This window comes from Phaenicophaeus curvirostris, chromosome 1, assembly GCF_032191515.1.
Source record: "Phaenicophaeus curvirostris isolate KB17595 chromosome 1, BPBGC_Pcur_1.0, whole genome shotgun sequence".
Taxonomy (NCBI): Eukaryota; Metazoa; Chordata; class Aves; order Cuculiformes; family Cuculidae; genus Phaenicophaeus; species Phaenicophaeus curvirostris.
The window spans coordinates 82,978,418-82,992,453 of NC_091392.1; the positions used below are offsets into that span (position 1 = coordinate 82,978,418).

The 14,036-nt window shown below is 40.9% G+C and overlaps 1 protein-coding gene across 1 annotated transcript in view; it reads right to left on the bottom strand.

Annotated features, from left to right (window-relative positions):
- Positions 1–286: 286 nt before the first annotated feature.
- The window catches only part of LOC138724990 (rap1 GTPase-activating protein 1-like), a 35,067-nt gene continuing 21,317 nt past the window's right edge, over positions 287–14,036 (bottom strand). The window contains 6 exon segments of the mRNA XM_069865432.1: positions 287–614; positions 2,532–2,600; positions 2,759–2,844; positions 7,866–7,968; positions 8,053–8,176; positions 12,905–13,021. Of these exon segments, the coding sequence (XP_069721533.1) occupies positions 2,577–2,600; positions 2,759–2,844; positions 7,866–7,968; positions 8,053–8,176; positions 12,905–13,021 (454 nt within the window). The 3' untranslated portion in view covers positions 287–614; positions 2,532–2,576.

Genomic DNA, 14,036 nt, shown 5'->3' on the forward strand with positions numbered 1-14,036 from the left:
CCAGTCAGGTTATTTCAAAAGGAGCTAACCCCATCCTGGACAGTTATTTTATACACCTTGCTCTGTAGTGACTGACATTGAGAAGACTACCACACACATGCATCATCAGGCATCAACCCCACACCTTGCAGGGGTTTTTAATTAATGCCAATTTTACAGTAATGTGTTTGGAAAACCGCTGTCTTCCATGGTGAATACCATGTAAATTTAGTTGGTAAATGAAACAGGCTGTGTTTTGTCTCCTCAAGGATGGACTAACTGCTGCCTGTCCAAAGGTGATGTGGTTGTGAGGGATTTCCCATCTTATAGTCTGCAGAGGGAAAGATACACAAATTAAAACCAAAACACTTCATTTTTCACTCTCACCCCTGATTACAGTAGTTAGAAATTTCACACTGAAATAGTTTGAATCTGGGCCTACATTGATTGAATTGGAATAACACATATGGATCAATTTGATTTGTATGAGGCTTGATTCCTCTGTGATTCTTGGCTGTCTCTGACGCGTCACTGAAGGAAGCAGAAGAACTAGCAGCAGCTGGAATTCTGGGTTTTGCCTCTTTCTGAACGTTAAGGTTATGCATATTCATGTTTGTTCACTTGAGCAGCAAATCCTGGAACAAAGCATCAGAAAAAAAATCTGTCCTTCATGTTCTTAGACCTGTAAGTGCTATGGGAATATCATTTGTTCACCCATTCACCATTTTTTCCTTCTTACACCTCTTCCAGCACACATCCTATAATATGAGAACTCCTTTCTCCTTTCCACCAAAGCACCCATTAGTCTTGGGACAAATCCAGCCTAAGGAAATTTTTGTGAGGTGTAAGTGGCTACATTCATTTAGAAGCTGGAATGACAGGGAATTTATGTATGTGGATGCCATCTGTTTCTTTGAGTCTCCTGAAGCCATGTTAAAGAAATTGTATACCATTTCCCATTTGAAATTTTTCAAGTTTCCTGATTCTGCTATCAAACTGATCCTGAAGTTGTGATAAAAATGGAATGACTGACAAATCACTTTAAGCATATCACCCCAGTGCCCTGGGGCCACTGCCAGAAAAGGGTAAAAAAATCACATTTATGGAGGTAATGAACTCTGGTGGGAGGTGAGAAGAATGCAAGGAACACCTTGAAATCTCATTGCAAAAGCCAGGTTCTTGTGAAAAAAAATGTTCTTTGAAACAGCCTGACTGAAAAAAACCAAAATTTTTTGTGACAAAACATTGATAATTTGGTAGATGGACCAAATGAAATGGAACTGCTGCATATTTCCCAAAATGATCTTAAAGATCATTAGACATACTTGAAATGAATGAAAATAAGATGCTCAAAGCCTTAGTTACTAAAATAGCACTTAAACACTACTGAGATAAGGAGAATCCAAAGTCAGGACTTCCTTTGCTTTGATTATTGCATGTGATAAGCACTAGTATGTGGTTATAGCCTTTGCATTTGTATCAGTGAGTAATATAATCGCTCTGTTGATTACCCCAGAAAACGGTGGCTGGCAGCTATACTGTCATTCTCACTACTTGTCTTCGGCATGGTGTGCATTTAAGTAGTATCTGGCTTCCCTTTCTGATCTCCTGTCTAAATATCAGTCTGCTGTGACACCCAATGGCCACCACCATATGGAGCTGAACTGTTTATGTGACTGCTCTGAATGCCACCAGGTGGCAGGGCAACGAAAAGCTGAGCGTGACTTGAAAAATCGCTGAGGATCTAAACCTTTGTGCTTTTGTACCAGGCGCAGGGGTAGATGCTAAGCAGTACTAAGAACTGCCAGCTATTAAGAATAGCTGGAAGAATATTCTTCTATAAAGATGATTCTTCTTTTACTTAGCTATATGCCAAACTAGTTCCTGAGAGCCTCACATCCACATCACTTTAAAGTAGTGAAGATACTGGGCAAGGAAGGGGGCTTTGAGTCATAAGAGAGACTCTCAGTGATGCAGGAAAAACTGGCCTGTGAACACTAGGGAACAAACTTGGGAGTTGTGTTCCCCTTTACTCTATTGCAGACCTCACCAGGAGAACCAGTTCCACTTCCATGTCTGGAAAAGCTGTGAAACTGGCATGGAAAAGTAGGTCCCGCCAATGCAAGGCTGAAAGCAAACAAGCAAGTGAAGATAGGCACAGGGACACTAAATAAAAAAGAAAGCGATTCAGTAAAATTATCAAACCATAGGAAGCAGAGGACAGGTGCAGAGAAAGCTAGGCAGCATCTGAGCAATGGAAAATAAACAACGAAAAGAAAAAGGAGACAATAATCCTGAGCATAGATTAAGGCAGAGAGAAATGTCTCAATGGGAAACGCTTTTTCCTGAGAGGGAAAGGCAGAGCTTAGGTAGATCAAACAGGCCAGAGTCAGCTAGCCATGGAAGATCATTTAGGAAAGAACATATAGGATTAACTCTTTCCTGTGAAGCCATACAGTACTTGCTGCACTCTTTCATTGAGGCCAGGGATGGTGCAGGGGCATGCGGTCACCCTGAACCACAGCCCTGTGGTGCTTCTCCATATACGTTACCTGTCCTCACCCAGCGTGCACTGAGACAGTCCTCCAGCGGTGACCTCACACGCAGCACAAAATGGAAGCCTGCAGAACAAGGTAGTTCTTTAACCTTCCCCTGCAAGCACCTTCTTATTGTCCTTTGAACCCTCAGCAAGCAAAGCTTCCTAAATTAAGTCACTGTCTTTTTCTCCCATCCTTATCTCTGTGCAAGTGAGAAGGAAAGATTTTATTAAAGCACTTACTGGATTATGGTGCTGAGCATCTGCTTTGCTGCCTTTTCCTTTTCCAGTGGAGCCAGCAACACTGCTGGAAGGAAGCAACCTGCTTCCTAGAAGGGAACCAAGCACAGAACAATAGAGATAATCAAGTGGGTATCCCAGGAGTTGCACAAATAGCTGGTTTTACCCCAAATTTTTCACGTATCTGTGGCTCATCCACAGGCAAGAGTGAAAGGAATGTTTCTACACCAAACTTTAATGTTACCTTGACCTACTTCTCATTCTGGCTTTAAACACAAGGAAAGTGACTACTTGGCTTTCATTTAATTAAAACAAAAAAAAAAATCACTGGCCACTGGTTCTAGACTGTGTTTCAATGCCATAGCTGTTCTGGCTATAGCTTCATACCTAAAGAAGTTATGTCTACACCTATCTAATGAGTAATCCGACTTTCCCAAATGTTTCCATCAGTCCCATTTTCAATTGCAGTATCAGCCTACTGTTATAGACAAAAAATAGTTTAAAATAATACAGCAGGTTCCAGCAGGGGCAGCAACATGCAGACAAGCTAAGAAATACTACTAAAGAATACATCTTTGTAACCTAAGTGCCTTGTCTTTAAGAATACACGTTGTGAAGCAGTCTAATCTTATGCTCTCTCAGTGTTCATTCTCCTCCCTCTGCCCCCTCCCTTAAGATTCCCACATCTGACCTCAGGGATTAAGGAATTTGCCTATCATTACATATCAACAACATGGCAAAACCAGGGATTAAAATTTAAAAAAAATTAAAATTAAATTAAATTAAATTTTTCAGTGAAAGGGTCATCAGGCACTGGCAGAGGATGCCCAGGTAGGTGGTCAAGTCAACATCCCTCGAGGCATTTAGGAAACAGGTAGATGAGGTACTTAAGGATATGGTTTAGTGGCAGATAGGTATGGTTGGACTCAATGATCGCAGAGGTCTTTTCCAACCTGGTGATTCTATGATTCTAGGGGCAAAGTTACCTCCACCTAATCTGATAGGCACTAGCATAAGAGACATGCTCGTGCTTTAAAGCCCACTCTGAAAATAGCATTTTTGGCAATGGCAGTTATTTTATCTAGCTGTGGTAACAACGAGCACAGATTGCTGCCGATGTTTTTTCTTTTCTGTGACCTTGCTGTCTCAATTTGAATGGCAAATCGGAGAACCCAAGAATGTGCACATGGATTAGGAGTTCTAGAATCATTCAGTTTACGATCCAGACTTACAGAGGGCATCCACAATGTCTTAGGTTTCTTCATAAAAAAAACAGTTCAGTCTGATTTTACATAGTACGTTAACTGTGGCTGGATAGTTATTGTAGAGCTCGTTAAAGGGTAAAACTAACACCCAGATACTTCTCTGCATCTCAAGGTTTTTGCTTTGCTTTCAGTTTAGCTTAACTCTGGCATTTCTTCAGTTTACTATGTTTGGTTATGGATAATTACAGCTCCTCCCTGTTGCACAGATTAATCCAAATTATCAACGTTCATTTAAATATAGTTTTGTCTAGGAATATTAACATGTATTTCTACACTTAATCTTTTGGTAATTAGTCTTCTATCAGGACTGTCTGTTGTACATAAATAGAAAACTTTTTTGTATTTTCAAAAATCAAAATAAATACATCATCCCTGGTTTTTTTCCTAACTTCTTTATCACAACAAATACTATATTTTTCTAGCTCAAGGAATGTCAGAATTTCTGGAAAAGAAAATTTTAAGATCCTTGAATTCCTTAGGACGAGATTTCACTTTGTGCTTAGAAAATGCAGGCTCGACTCTGCTATCTCATGTATCTTACACACACACACACACACACACACACACACACACACACACATAACCTTTTATTTCCTTCCTCTCTGCCCATTCATCTACTACCACCAACACATTCTCAGTGGTGCAGATGGTGGTATATTCAAGTTTTCTTACTGCAATCAGCAATGGCAGCGATGACATTCAAGACTACATCTCTACAGTCTCCTGATTAAGCAAGTTGTTTTCAGTTAGTCAGAAAAGTATCCACATTTACCACTTCTAACCATGGCTCTCCTGACATAAAGAAGTCCATATACAAACCTGCCTGTTTTTTGGTGTACCTTTATATACTTCTTTTTTTTAAAAAAGGAGTATCTCTGCACACAAGGTATAAGAGGAGATAGAGAAAAGCAAAAAAACCACTCCTGCAGGGTGCAGCACAGTGGAAGTTTTGCAGTGCCAGTATCAGATCACTGCCATTGATAATGGGGTGTATAAAAATTAAAACTGATGTTGAACTTTACAATACATTCTCTGTAATGATTATTCTCAGTGATGTATATTAATGTTGTTTATACCTGTAGGGCAGTAAGGAGTCAGCAGATAGGGAAACTATCTGGGAAGTGCAGCAGAGGCCACTGGAAAGCATCCCTACTTCCAGTATTCGTAACAAAAGGGGAGCAGTTAGACTGAATAACCTATCAGTTTTCTGCTGGAGAGTATATTGAGTCAGCAGCTTTTCCCCGAGGTGGCAAGCTGGGCCTGTACTATCCACCTAGAACCTGGATCTGGATCTGAACTTTCATAGCTCTGCTACAGTGCTAGGATCCAGTGGAATTTTCTGGCAAGAAAAACAATGCAGGAAGGAAAATGTCACACAAGTGAGAAAAGGGCTAAAAGGAGAGAGAACCCAATTCATTATAAAAGAAGTTTCTAGTGAATCATTTCCACTGGGCTTTACACGATGCAGTTAGATGCGAGTGATAAGTTGATCTGTGGAAAGACCACACTTGGATTAAAGTATGGGCTGTGGCAGGGGAGATGTAACATCACTGTTAAAAACAGCACTGCATTATGTCTGTGCCTGGGAGTGCTGTTGGAGAAATAGAGGGCAAGGTTTGAGCTAAAACAGAACCAATTCTCTAAAATTCCAGCTAAGTCTCTTCTAAGTAACTTCATTTTGTGAGAGAAAACAACATGTTTTTCAGTGTCTGCCTCTAGAACTGAGAACGGCCTGATGTTTGTAGTTATCATCACAGTAACAGGGCATCAGTATATAGAGTCCATTGTTTATACTTTTTCCAATGGAAACGAAGGCCATCCTTGAGTTGGTGGAATGCCAAAGGGCAAGAAAGGGCCACACCTGCAGGGAGGAGCAGACAGGACAATTGCCCCCAGACTGACCAACAAAGTATTCCATTCTGTATACCTCATACTCAGTATAAAGCTTAGGGATCATGAGAGATAAGCCTTCTTCTTCAATGCCACCATTCAGTGAGGACCTCATCTGTTTGTCAGCTCCTAATCCCAAAATGTGTGTTCCTAAATCCAGTTCCTGAATCTGGCTTCCATGTGCTACAGAATACAGTCTGGGATTTTCCTCACGCCTGCCCTGCAGCATTAGTGGTGACATATGGTCGTAAGGGGAGTTTGATTTGGTTTTGAACATTTGCATATATTTTATTATTTTATTTTCTTATTAATTTTATTATTTTCTTTGTTATTATTATTGTTTCATTAAAGCTGGTTTAGTTTTGATTTCCAACACACAAGTATCTCTCTCTCACTTCCTTTTCCCCTTTCCTTGTTGGGGGTGGAACTGGGACTAAAACACCCAGTTTAGCTGCTTACCAGGCTGGGACAGGGGATGCTAAACTAGGACTCAACAGGAACTACCGTTACCCACAAGGCCAAAAGCAATGTGACATCTTTTAGTTGATGATAATAGGCAATTTATGACACACAAGCAAAACAAACTAGTTTGTATTTACTCTAATATTCTGTTCCCATTATTATTTCTAATCACAAGTAAACACAAGCTATTCATTCACTTTTGACAGGGAATCATCTTTCACACCTGTTTAGTCTCAGTGCAGTGCCAGAGAGGCAACAGGAGTGAATAAAGCTCAAACATTTGTGAGGGGAGCAGTGGTCTGCTCAGGATAATCCCAGACTTGTGGAAATTGTAGCCTGGACAATGCCATGGTGACAGTACAGTGAAAATCCTCACACCACCAGGCACAAAGCAGCTATTGTCTGTATGGTGTTTTTTCCAGATCCCTTCAAAGAGACAATTTTCATGGTGTCAAGTCTTATTGTATTTATTTATTACTCTTGCTCTGAGCTGATGACACTGAATTGTTTTAGATTTCACTCTTCCTTCTAACCAACTTTCTTCCTTGCCATCCACATAATCCTGAAGTTTCTCCTACCACCTCAATCTGCTCCAATTGCAGAATCTCTTAGAAATAAACATTAAGTTTTGCTTTCCACTGTTCCCAATGACTTCCCAATCTAAAAAGCTTAGTCTTTTCAATCATATTTTCCTAAAATCTCATGCAGCCCCTTCAGCCTTACTCTGAAAATCAGACTGAAACTGATTTACGTTTTCCATCATTTTAGCTTGCTCAGTGAGAAATGCTTCAATCCCAAACAGTTCATTTTAACAAAGTGAAACACAGCTGCAAACAGAGTCTGAGATCAGTGCAGTTGATACAAACTCAACAACAGATACTGCAGTAATTCGCCTACTGTGGGACTAAAGAGAGTTTATAATGACTATAATTATCTCTGCACTGAGAATGGATCCAAGCTGACTTTAATCGACCACTTCAACTTGAATCAAGTATACTACCCTAACAGCCTGGCCTTGGCAGCCAAAAATCTCAGAGCATGTTAGCTACCTGATAACCCACCTTCTCAGGGGCACACTGCTTTATTCAGGAAGCACAGTCTCTGTAATTCCCATATCCAAATTATCTAGTTTATTAAAGGGGCACTGCATTCAGAAAAGCAACCACTGAGATACATGCTCTCCATAGAAGCACATAACACATTCTTTGCAATGTACCGTAACTCCTTCTGCAGTGCGTACAGTACTATTTATTCATGCTACTGAAACATACTTCCCCTTTCCTTTTTCTCCCCATTACAGTTTGCGTGTTAGCTTCTCTCCCCATTTCTCCAAGCCCATAATCTACCTATGCTTCTCAAGTCTTATGTACAGCCATACAAACAATTTTGCCAAACAAAAGTGTCTCAACCTCACATATGCTTCTAGAAGCATAAGCAGAGGATTTTAATTCTGATTTTCTTTCTTTCTTTCTTTCTTTCTTTCTTTTTTTTACCTGGTGAGCTGGAAGTACTGGGTGTGCAGTCACTGTCATCCAGCCACATACTCTGAATCATTGAATCCTGTTTTGGAAGGCCCTCAAGAGAGCACATCAGCTCCTGGAGAGGGCAAAGAAGACATGTTTTAATATTGTACTTAGCAAAATCAGGGAGGTAGCCTGTTTTTAGAGATCATACACCCACCCTGTCATTCTCTTCCTCGGATGTTTCATTTTCTCTCAAACCACTACAACAACTGCTTACACTGGATGAAGAACATGAGAATGGCTGCATCACACAGTATCCTGAAGTCTGACTCCTGAGCATTCTGTGAAATGCAAGCATTTAACATCATCATGCTTATTGCTACACATAGGCTTGCACTTTTTGTAACATAACTTTTCACACCTAGGAACAGAATTCAGATGAACAGCTTGTATTCCTTAATTTCTATTTGCTACTTCATTTAGTAGAAACATCACTTCTTGTTTCTGTTCTGGGTGACTGTATGAAAGGACAAGACTAAGTGAATTTTTAAGTCAACAACGTTAAGTGTCTTAAAGCAGACTGCACCAAACAGCTTCCATTTAAGCACTGTTTACCTCTAGACATTCATTAAAACCAACAATTGCCTCCATTTTGGAGATCAGAGATTTTAGAAGCCTAAATACAGCATGACTGAGGATAAAGGGAAGGCACTACCCAACCTAGGCCACCCATTCCCACAGCCACTCTCAGCCTATCATGTTCAATCTCATGTGAAATTCTGGGCAGTATAAGGGGAATATAAAGGCATATTTTTCATGTCATAAAGCTTAAACTTTCACTGCTGTGTTTCTGGACAGGAGAAGTCAGGAAAGCATACAGAAATTAACCAGCATTATAGAATGTTTAACTAAGAAATTTTAAGGAAACAATGAGAAGGCAGAAACAAATTACTAAGATCTGCTTTATTTTAGGATCTCCCAGTGCCAAACTATTAGAATCAAGTGCCAAGCTCTTGAACAGAAAGGCGAGAACCCTCCTCCTGCTTACTAATAGGAACATACCTAGGTCAGGATGCCCATCCTGGGGATTTTGCATGTGCCCTGTTGTCAGTAGACTGGCTTCTGTAGGTTCATCACTTTAAACTTTTAGCTCCCACGGGGTCATTACAAACAGAACATTCAAACAAGCTATATTGGGTCACTTGACCACCATTCTCTCAAATGTCATGGACATCCAAGTAGCCAGGTGCATGTTTCATATCTGTCAAGATTGACCATTAAAGTCAACTTCTCCCAGCTCAGAATTGAGATTTAATTGCTTGCCAACATTTAAGAGAAAAAGCAGTCCACGAGGCTGATATGCTTACACCATGGAATGTGCTTTGTGCATGTAAAACTAATATTTATGGTGAAATACTCACTGCCTGCACAGGAGACCAGACAATAAGAGAGAGATGAAGCATTTAAACATGTTAATAAACCCCAAAGGGCTAAGGAAGGCAAGAAAGATAAGACACTTTTAACGTACTAAATATATTTATTCCTTCAGAAACACTGCAAAATATGGCCAGTCTTGACCTACAAGCAGTAATGAAACCTTAAGTCCCAGGCATATTACATGCCAGCATGCAATGGGGAGAACAGTAAAGATAGGGCCAACATAGGCCAAAGATATTTCCTCAGGAGATTAGGAAATATGTTTTGGGGAGAATGAAGGCCAACATGCTTCTCCCTGGGCAAAGCAAATCAATAACGTGAATTTAGATGAGCTGGGACCTAGATTCTCACACAGTATCTCCTTCTCAGCATCCTTCCTCAGCAGGTTTCTCCACCCTCATTCTCTGCACTGCACTTCCTGAACTATGTCATCCAAAGGCACTAGAGACAGAGGTGGAAGCATATTCTTCTGCTCTTGCCTTCTGTGGCCAAGCTGTTCTCTTCTCATTCATCTGATGGAAGGGGAAGAGAAGAGGAGGCACTCAAAGTGGCCTCCTTCTCCCATCATTAGTAGAGACTGCTAATGGTTCGGTGGCTGCTGATTGGGCAACGAGAAGGACATAGAGCCAAAATGCTCCAATGGGAGCTATCTGTCCATCTCCCTTTCCCAGGATTCCTGCACCAGGAACTGCCAGTGGAGAGTTACTTGGTGCCACTTGGTCTCTCCACAGTCCTTGAGGTCCTCTAAGTAAGTTCATGCTCCTCTTAGCCAGCACTCTCATTTCACCCCAAAAGTCTTGTCAGTATCTTCAGTGAGGTAACAAATGACTGAGTAGCATCCATTCCACTCCTGATTGGCTTGATGTCCCCACTCAGATGTGTCTGAGGAGGGAAAACACACACACAAAAAAACTATGTACTTTTCCTAGGATTTGGACATACAGAGTACAGTGCTTGATTTTTCCAATGCAACTCAGAAAGCCATCTGATACTGAGAAGTTTTGCAACTTAGGCTGGGTTCATTCTTTTGAGTCTGTCCCTTAGGAAGAAGAATTACTTGGAAGGCTACCTGGACAGTGGAGCAGAAAAACTAAGAACAATTGTCCCTGTATGTGGGAGAGAAGACACTGTTAGCACAAGTAGACAATATGGTTTCATGGACTGCAGGCTGATCGCTGCAGAAGGGTATGTTAGAAATCAGCATGCAAGGACAGAAAGTAAGTGCTGGTTTATCTCTACTGTCAAATAATTACTCTATTATTTATGTGTTGCTTTTGCCTTTATTTCCAGGTTAGTTTTAGCAGAACATAGATGAAGAGTTTGATCATTCAAGTTTGGAATCTGAAATAATTATTTAAGATCAGCTGGAACATGCTGGACACTTTTGTGATAGAGAAATTTCCTGTGATGATGCTCCCTGGAAGGAACCAGTAGACCGATGACATACTACCAGTGATAAAATTTTAATAAGGGCTGCGTAAATTACTCTAGAACCAGCTGGAACTCTTTTTGCATTTGAAATATGCCTACATCATAATCCTGACTTGTGGTTCCACAATTACTGAACAATAAAAAGACTACTTCAGTAGAACTGTCTCTGAGACAGACTGTTAAAATTACACTCCTAGCCTCTTCCTGCCGTGCTGTGCTAATACTGTCTTGGTGAAAATGATATGCTTTACGTGGTGTAATTACATGCCCTTGATTCCCTGTCCAGATATGATACAGAAGGTATGACTGCACATAGGCTTGTCCCTAACTCTGGAATCACAACTCTAACTAACTCTGGCTAATCACCAATTGTGCAAAGCTCCATACTGCATCTCACCTTGTAAACAAACTGTCCAGGAATGGGCTAAACCACCAGAACTATGAAAAGATTTTTCTGGTGTCTTACAGGTGGTTTTTAGTCCATGACTGGAAATAGACACATAGAGAGAATCCTGGGGACAGAAGCAGACAGACTGTCAGATCACACAGGTCGTGCCTCATGTGCATAAACAACATTCATGCAAGTATTGTTAGTGAAATCCCATCCTGTGTTTGCTCTCTGAAAGCATGTGACATCAATTTGAAACAGCCATTGCAGCTGGCTCACCTCCTTGGCTGATGAATATAGAATAGGGGTTAGGAAGTGGGTGAAACCCACAATTAAATGAAGAAATCAGGACCATATGTCAAGAAAGCTTCGGGTTTTATTTCCAGGGCATGCACACATTCTACAGCAGGATAACCAGGACTAGCTGAGCTGATAGATGTTTTCTTACTAGTCAGTATTCTTGCTGGTTATGCAAAGTTACTTCAGCTACCTAATCAGATCAAAAGTCCCTCACATGTCCCTAGCCAGGAACTTCTATAAGTCACTCAGAAGGTGCCAGGAAGGATGATGAAGCAGAGACAGAATGATGGTGGTTGCTGACCAATCATTAGTTCCATGTCCTGCATTCTCCCTGTCCTCATCTGCTAGAACTACCACCTTGGATGTATCTCCTAGCTGTGCTTCCCTCCTTGTTCCCACCAAAATTTTGGACACCCACTCAACTAAAAAATTAGTATCACAAAAACATACTTACCAGAACTCTGCAGCGTGGCTGTGACAAAATTCTGTGCAGTCCTACAGCATACAATTGGGTAGGTGAAATACTGCAGACAGTCAGCAGCCTGTAATTCTTAGGGAGTATTTGGCCTAGCTGGAATACCCTTCCTTGTCATACTTTGCACCTGGAGCAACTACAACCATAGAAGCTCGGGTCTAGGGCACCTCTTGAAATTTTCTTAGAGCAGACTTAGTCCTGAGGAAGGGACATGCCCTACTATGAAGTACTTTGTGCCTTTTTTGCCACAGGTCTCATCCAAGTTCTAATGAAAAAACCAGGTGTGGCAAGTTGTTCCAGAAAGTCAGCTGCAGCCTTGGACTTAGAGACAGGCTGCTCTGAAGTCTTAGAAATGTAAATGTATGGTTTCTGTGAAGTCCTGAAGCATCTGAGATAGGATCACATCCCAGCTTAGCAACAATAAATCTACACTACCAGAAAAGTGCATTTTTCCAGTTTTTGACCACCAGAATCTAGAGAACTATTTTGTAGACCACTGGATAAAGAGTTTTGCAAGAGGACACTTATTGTGGTATGACGTAGTTTAGCAGTGAAACACTTCGGGAGGACTTAAGACAGGCTTGTTCATGCTGGTTGGGAGTGGCAGCATGAATACTGTCCCTTTAGGGCAGAACTTGAGTGCAACTCAACATCCCCTTGTCCAGGCTTCTCCATAAAGCTCTAAAATCACTCCACAGCAAACTATAGAGGAAACATATAGATGAATAAGCATGGATAATTGGACAGCTGGGGCTCTGTGTATCCCATTGTATGCAAGCTAACGCTAGAGTAAAGATACAGTCAAAATCACCTTTAAGTGGTCCAATCTTTCTTTACTGGCTGTTTAAGAAAGCCGAGTTCCTTACTTACATGCTCTGAATTAATGTGCCACAGCCAGACATCTAACTTTTAAGATGCTGCAATGCCTGACCAAGACAATCTCAGTAAAACTTCCAATAGAGCAAGACATGCACCACACTTAAGCCAACACCAGACACAGTGAGCATCATTCAGATATTGAAATTATTTTGAACTCACTTGCTCTTCCTGCTGGGGAACTCTGGGGAGCTGGGACTGGATGATCCATCAGACTTCAGGTCAAAGAAAGTTCCTGGACTCTCTAGCACCTTCTGTATTCTCTCTGCAGTGTGTCTGCTGGAACAAAAGAGAAACCAGCTATACCCCAGGGCAGAAGTTACACTACAAAGGTATAGGGTGCATACAGTAGTGTTATTGCTACTAGTAGTTGGCAAGATACTTCTGAAGAAAGCTGTCTGTGTGAGTAACTGAAAATTGGGGCAAGCTTTATTAAGTATTGGAAAACTCAGGTTTTTGTTGAGGTTTTTTTTGTGGCTTCAGTGATAGAGTTCACAAAGTTCTTCCTCTGCTCTCTTGGTCATTTGATCCTTCCTGTACCCCTCTCATCACAGCTCCTCATGCCCTCACTTGTGCTAGTACAACTTTTTGTGAGACTGGAAATTATCCTTACAAAAAAAAAAACCAACCAAAACCAGTCCTGAAACTAAAACGACCCTGAAACTTCTACGACACACGAACAAGTAGGATGGACTGAGTCAGCTTCGTGACTGAAGTTGGCATATTGGTAAACTACAGCTTCAAGGTGAAGTCACCCATGACATGTTGAGCTCATTGTTGCCAGACAGCGAGCCTGCTTCAGCCTCCTCCACTCTTGCTAAGTGCACTTTCCATCAGTCCTGGTCCTCATCAAAGTTCTTCATAAGCCAGTTCATGGCAGAATCTGGCAGACAATTAATCCAATGAAAGAAAGTTGATACTTTTTCTGTTAGATCAATTTACCATTACCAATTACCATTACCAATTAGTTCCACGAAGAATCTACTAAGTATTGTATCCATCACACTGAATGGGATAGGATTAGTTACCCGAAAGAGGCACTGGGAGAGGGAATGCATGACATCTGCTTTTAAGTAGCAATGAACTGTTAGAACAGACAAGTTGCTAGTGAAAATGCACCTCCAAGAATCATCCAAAAAGTCTTTCTTAACACACAAGATAAGGCTCACTGTTCCTCATATCCAAGATTTCAAATAAACAAAAGGAAAGCTAAATAAGCTCAGTAGATTACCAATTCTCTTCTAGCAAAGAGAAGGAAAAAAAAAATAAAGAAAATAAATCCAAGGGTTTTCCT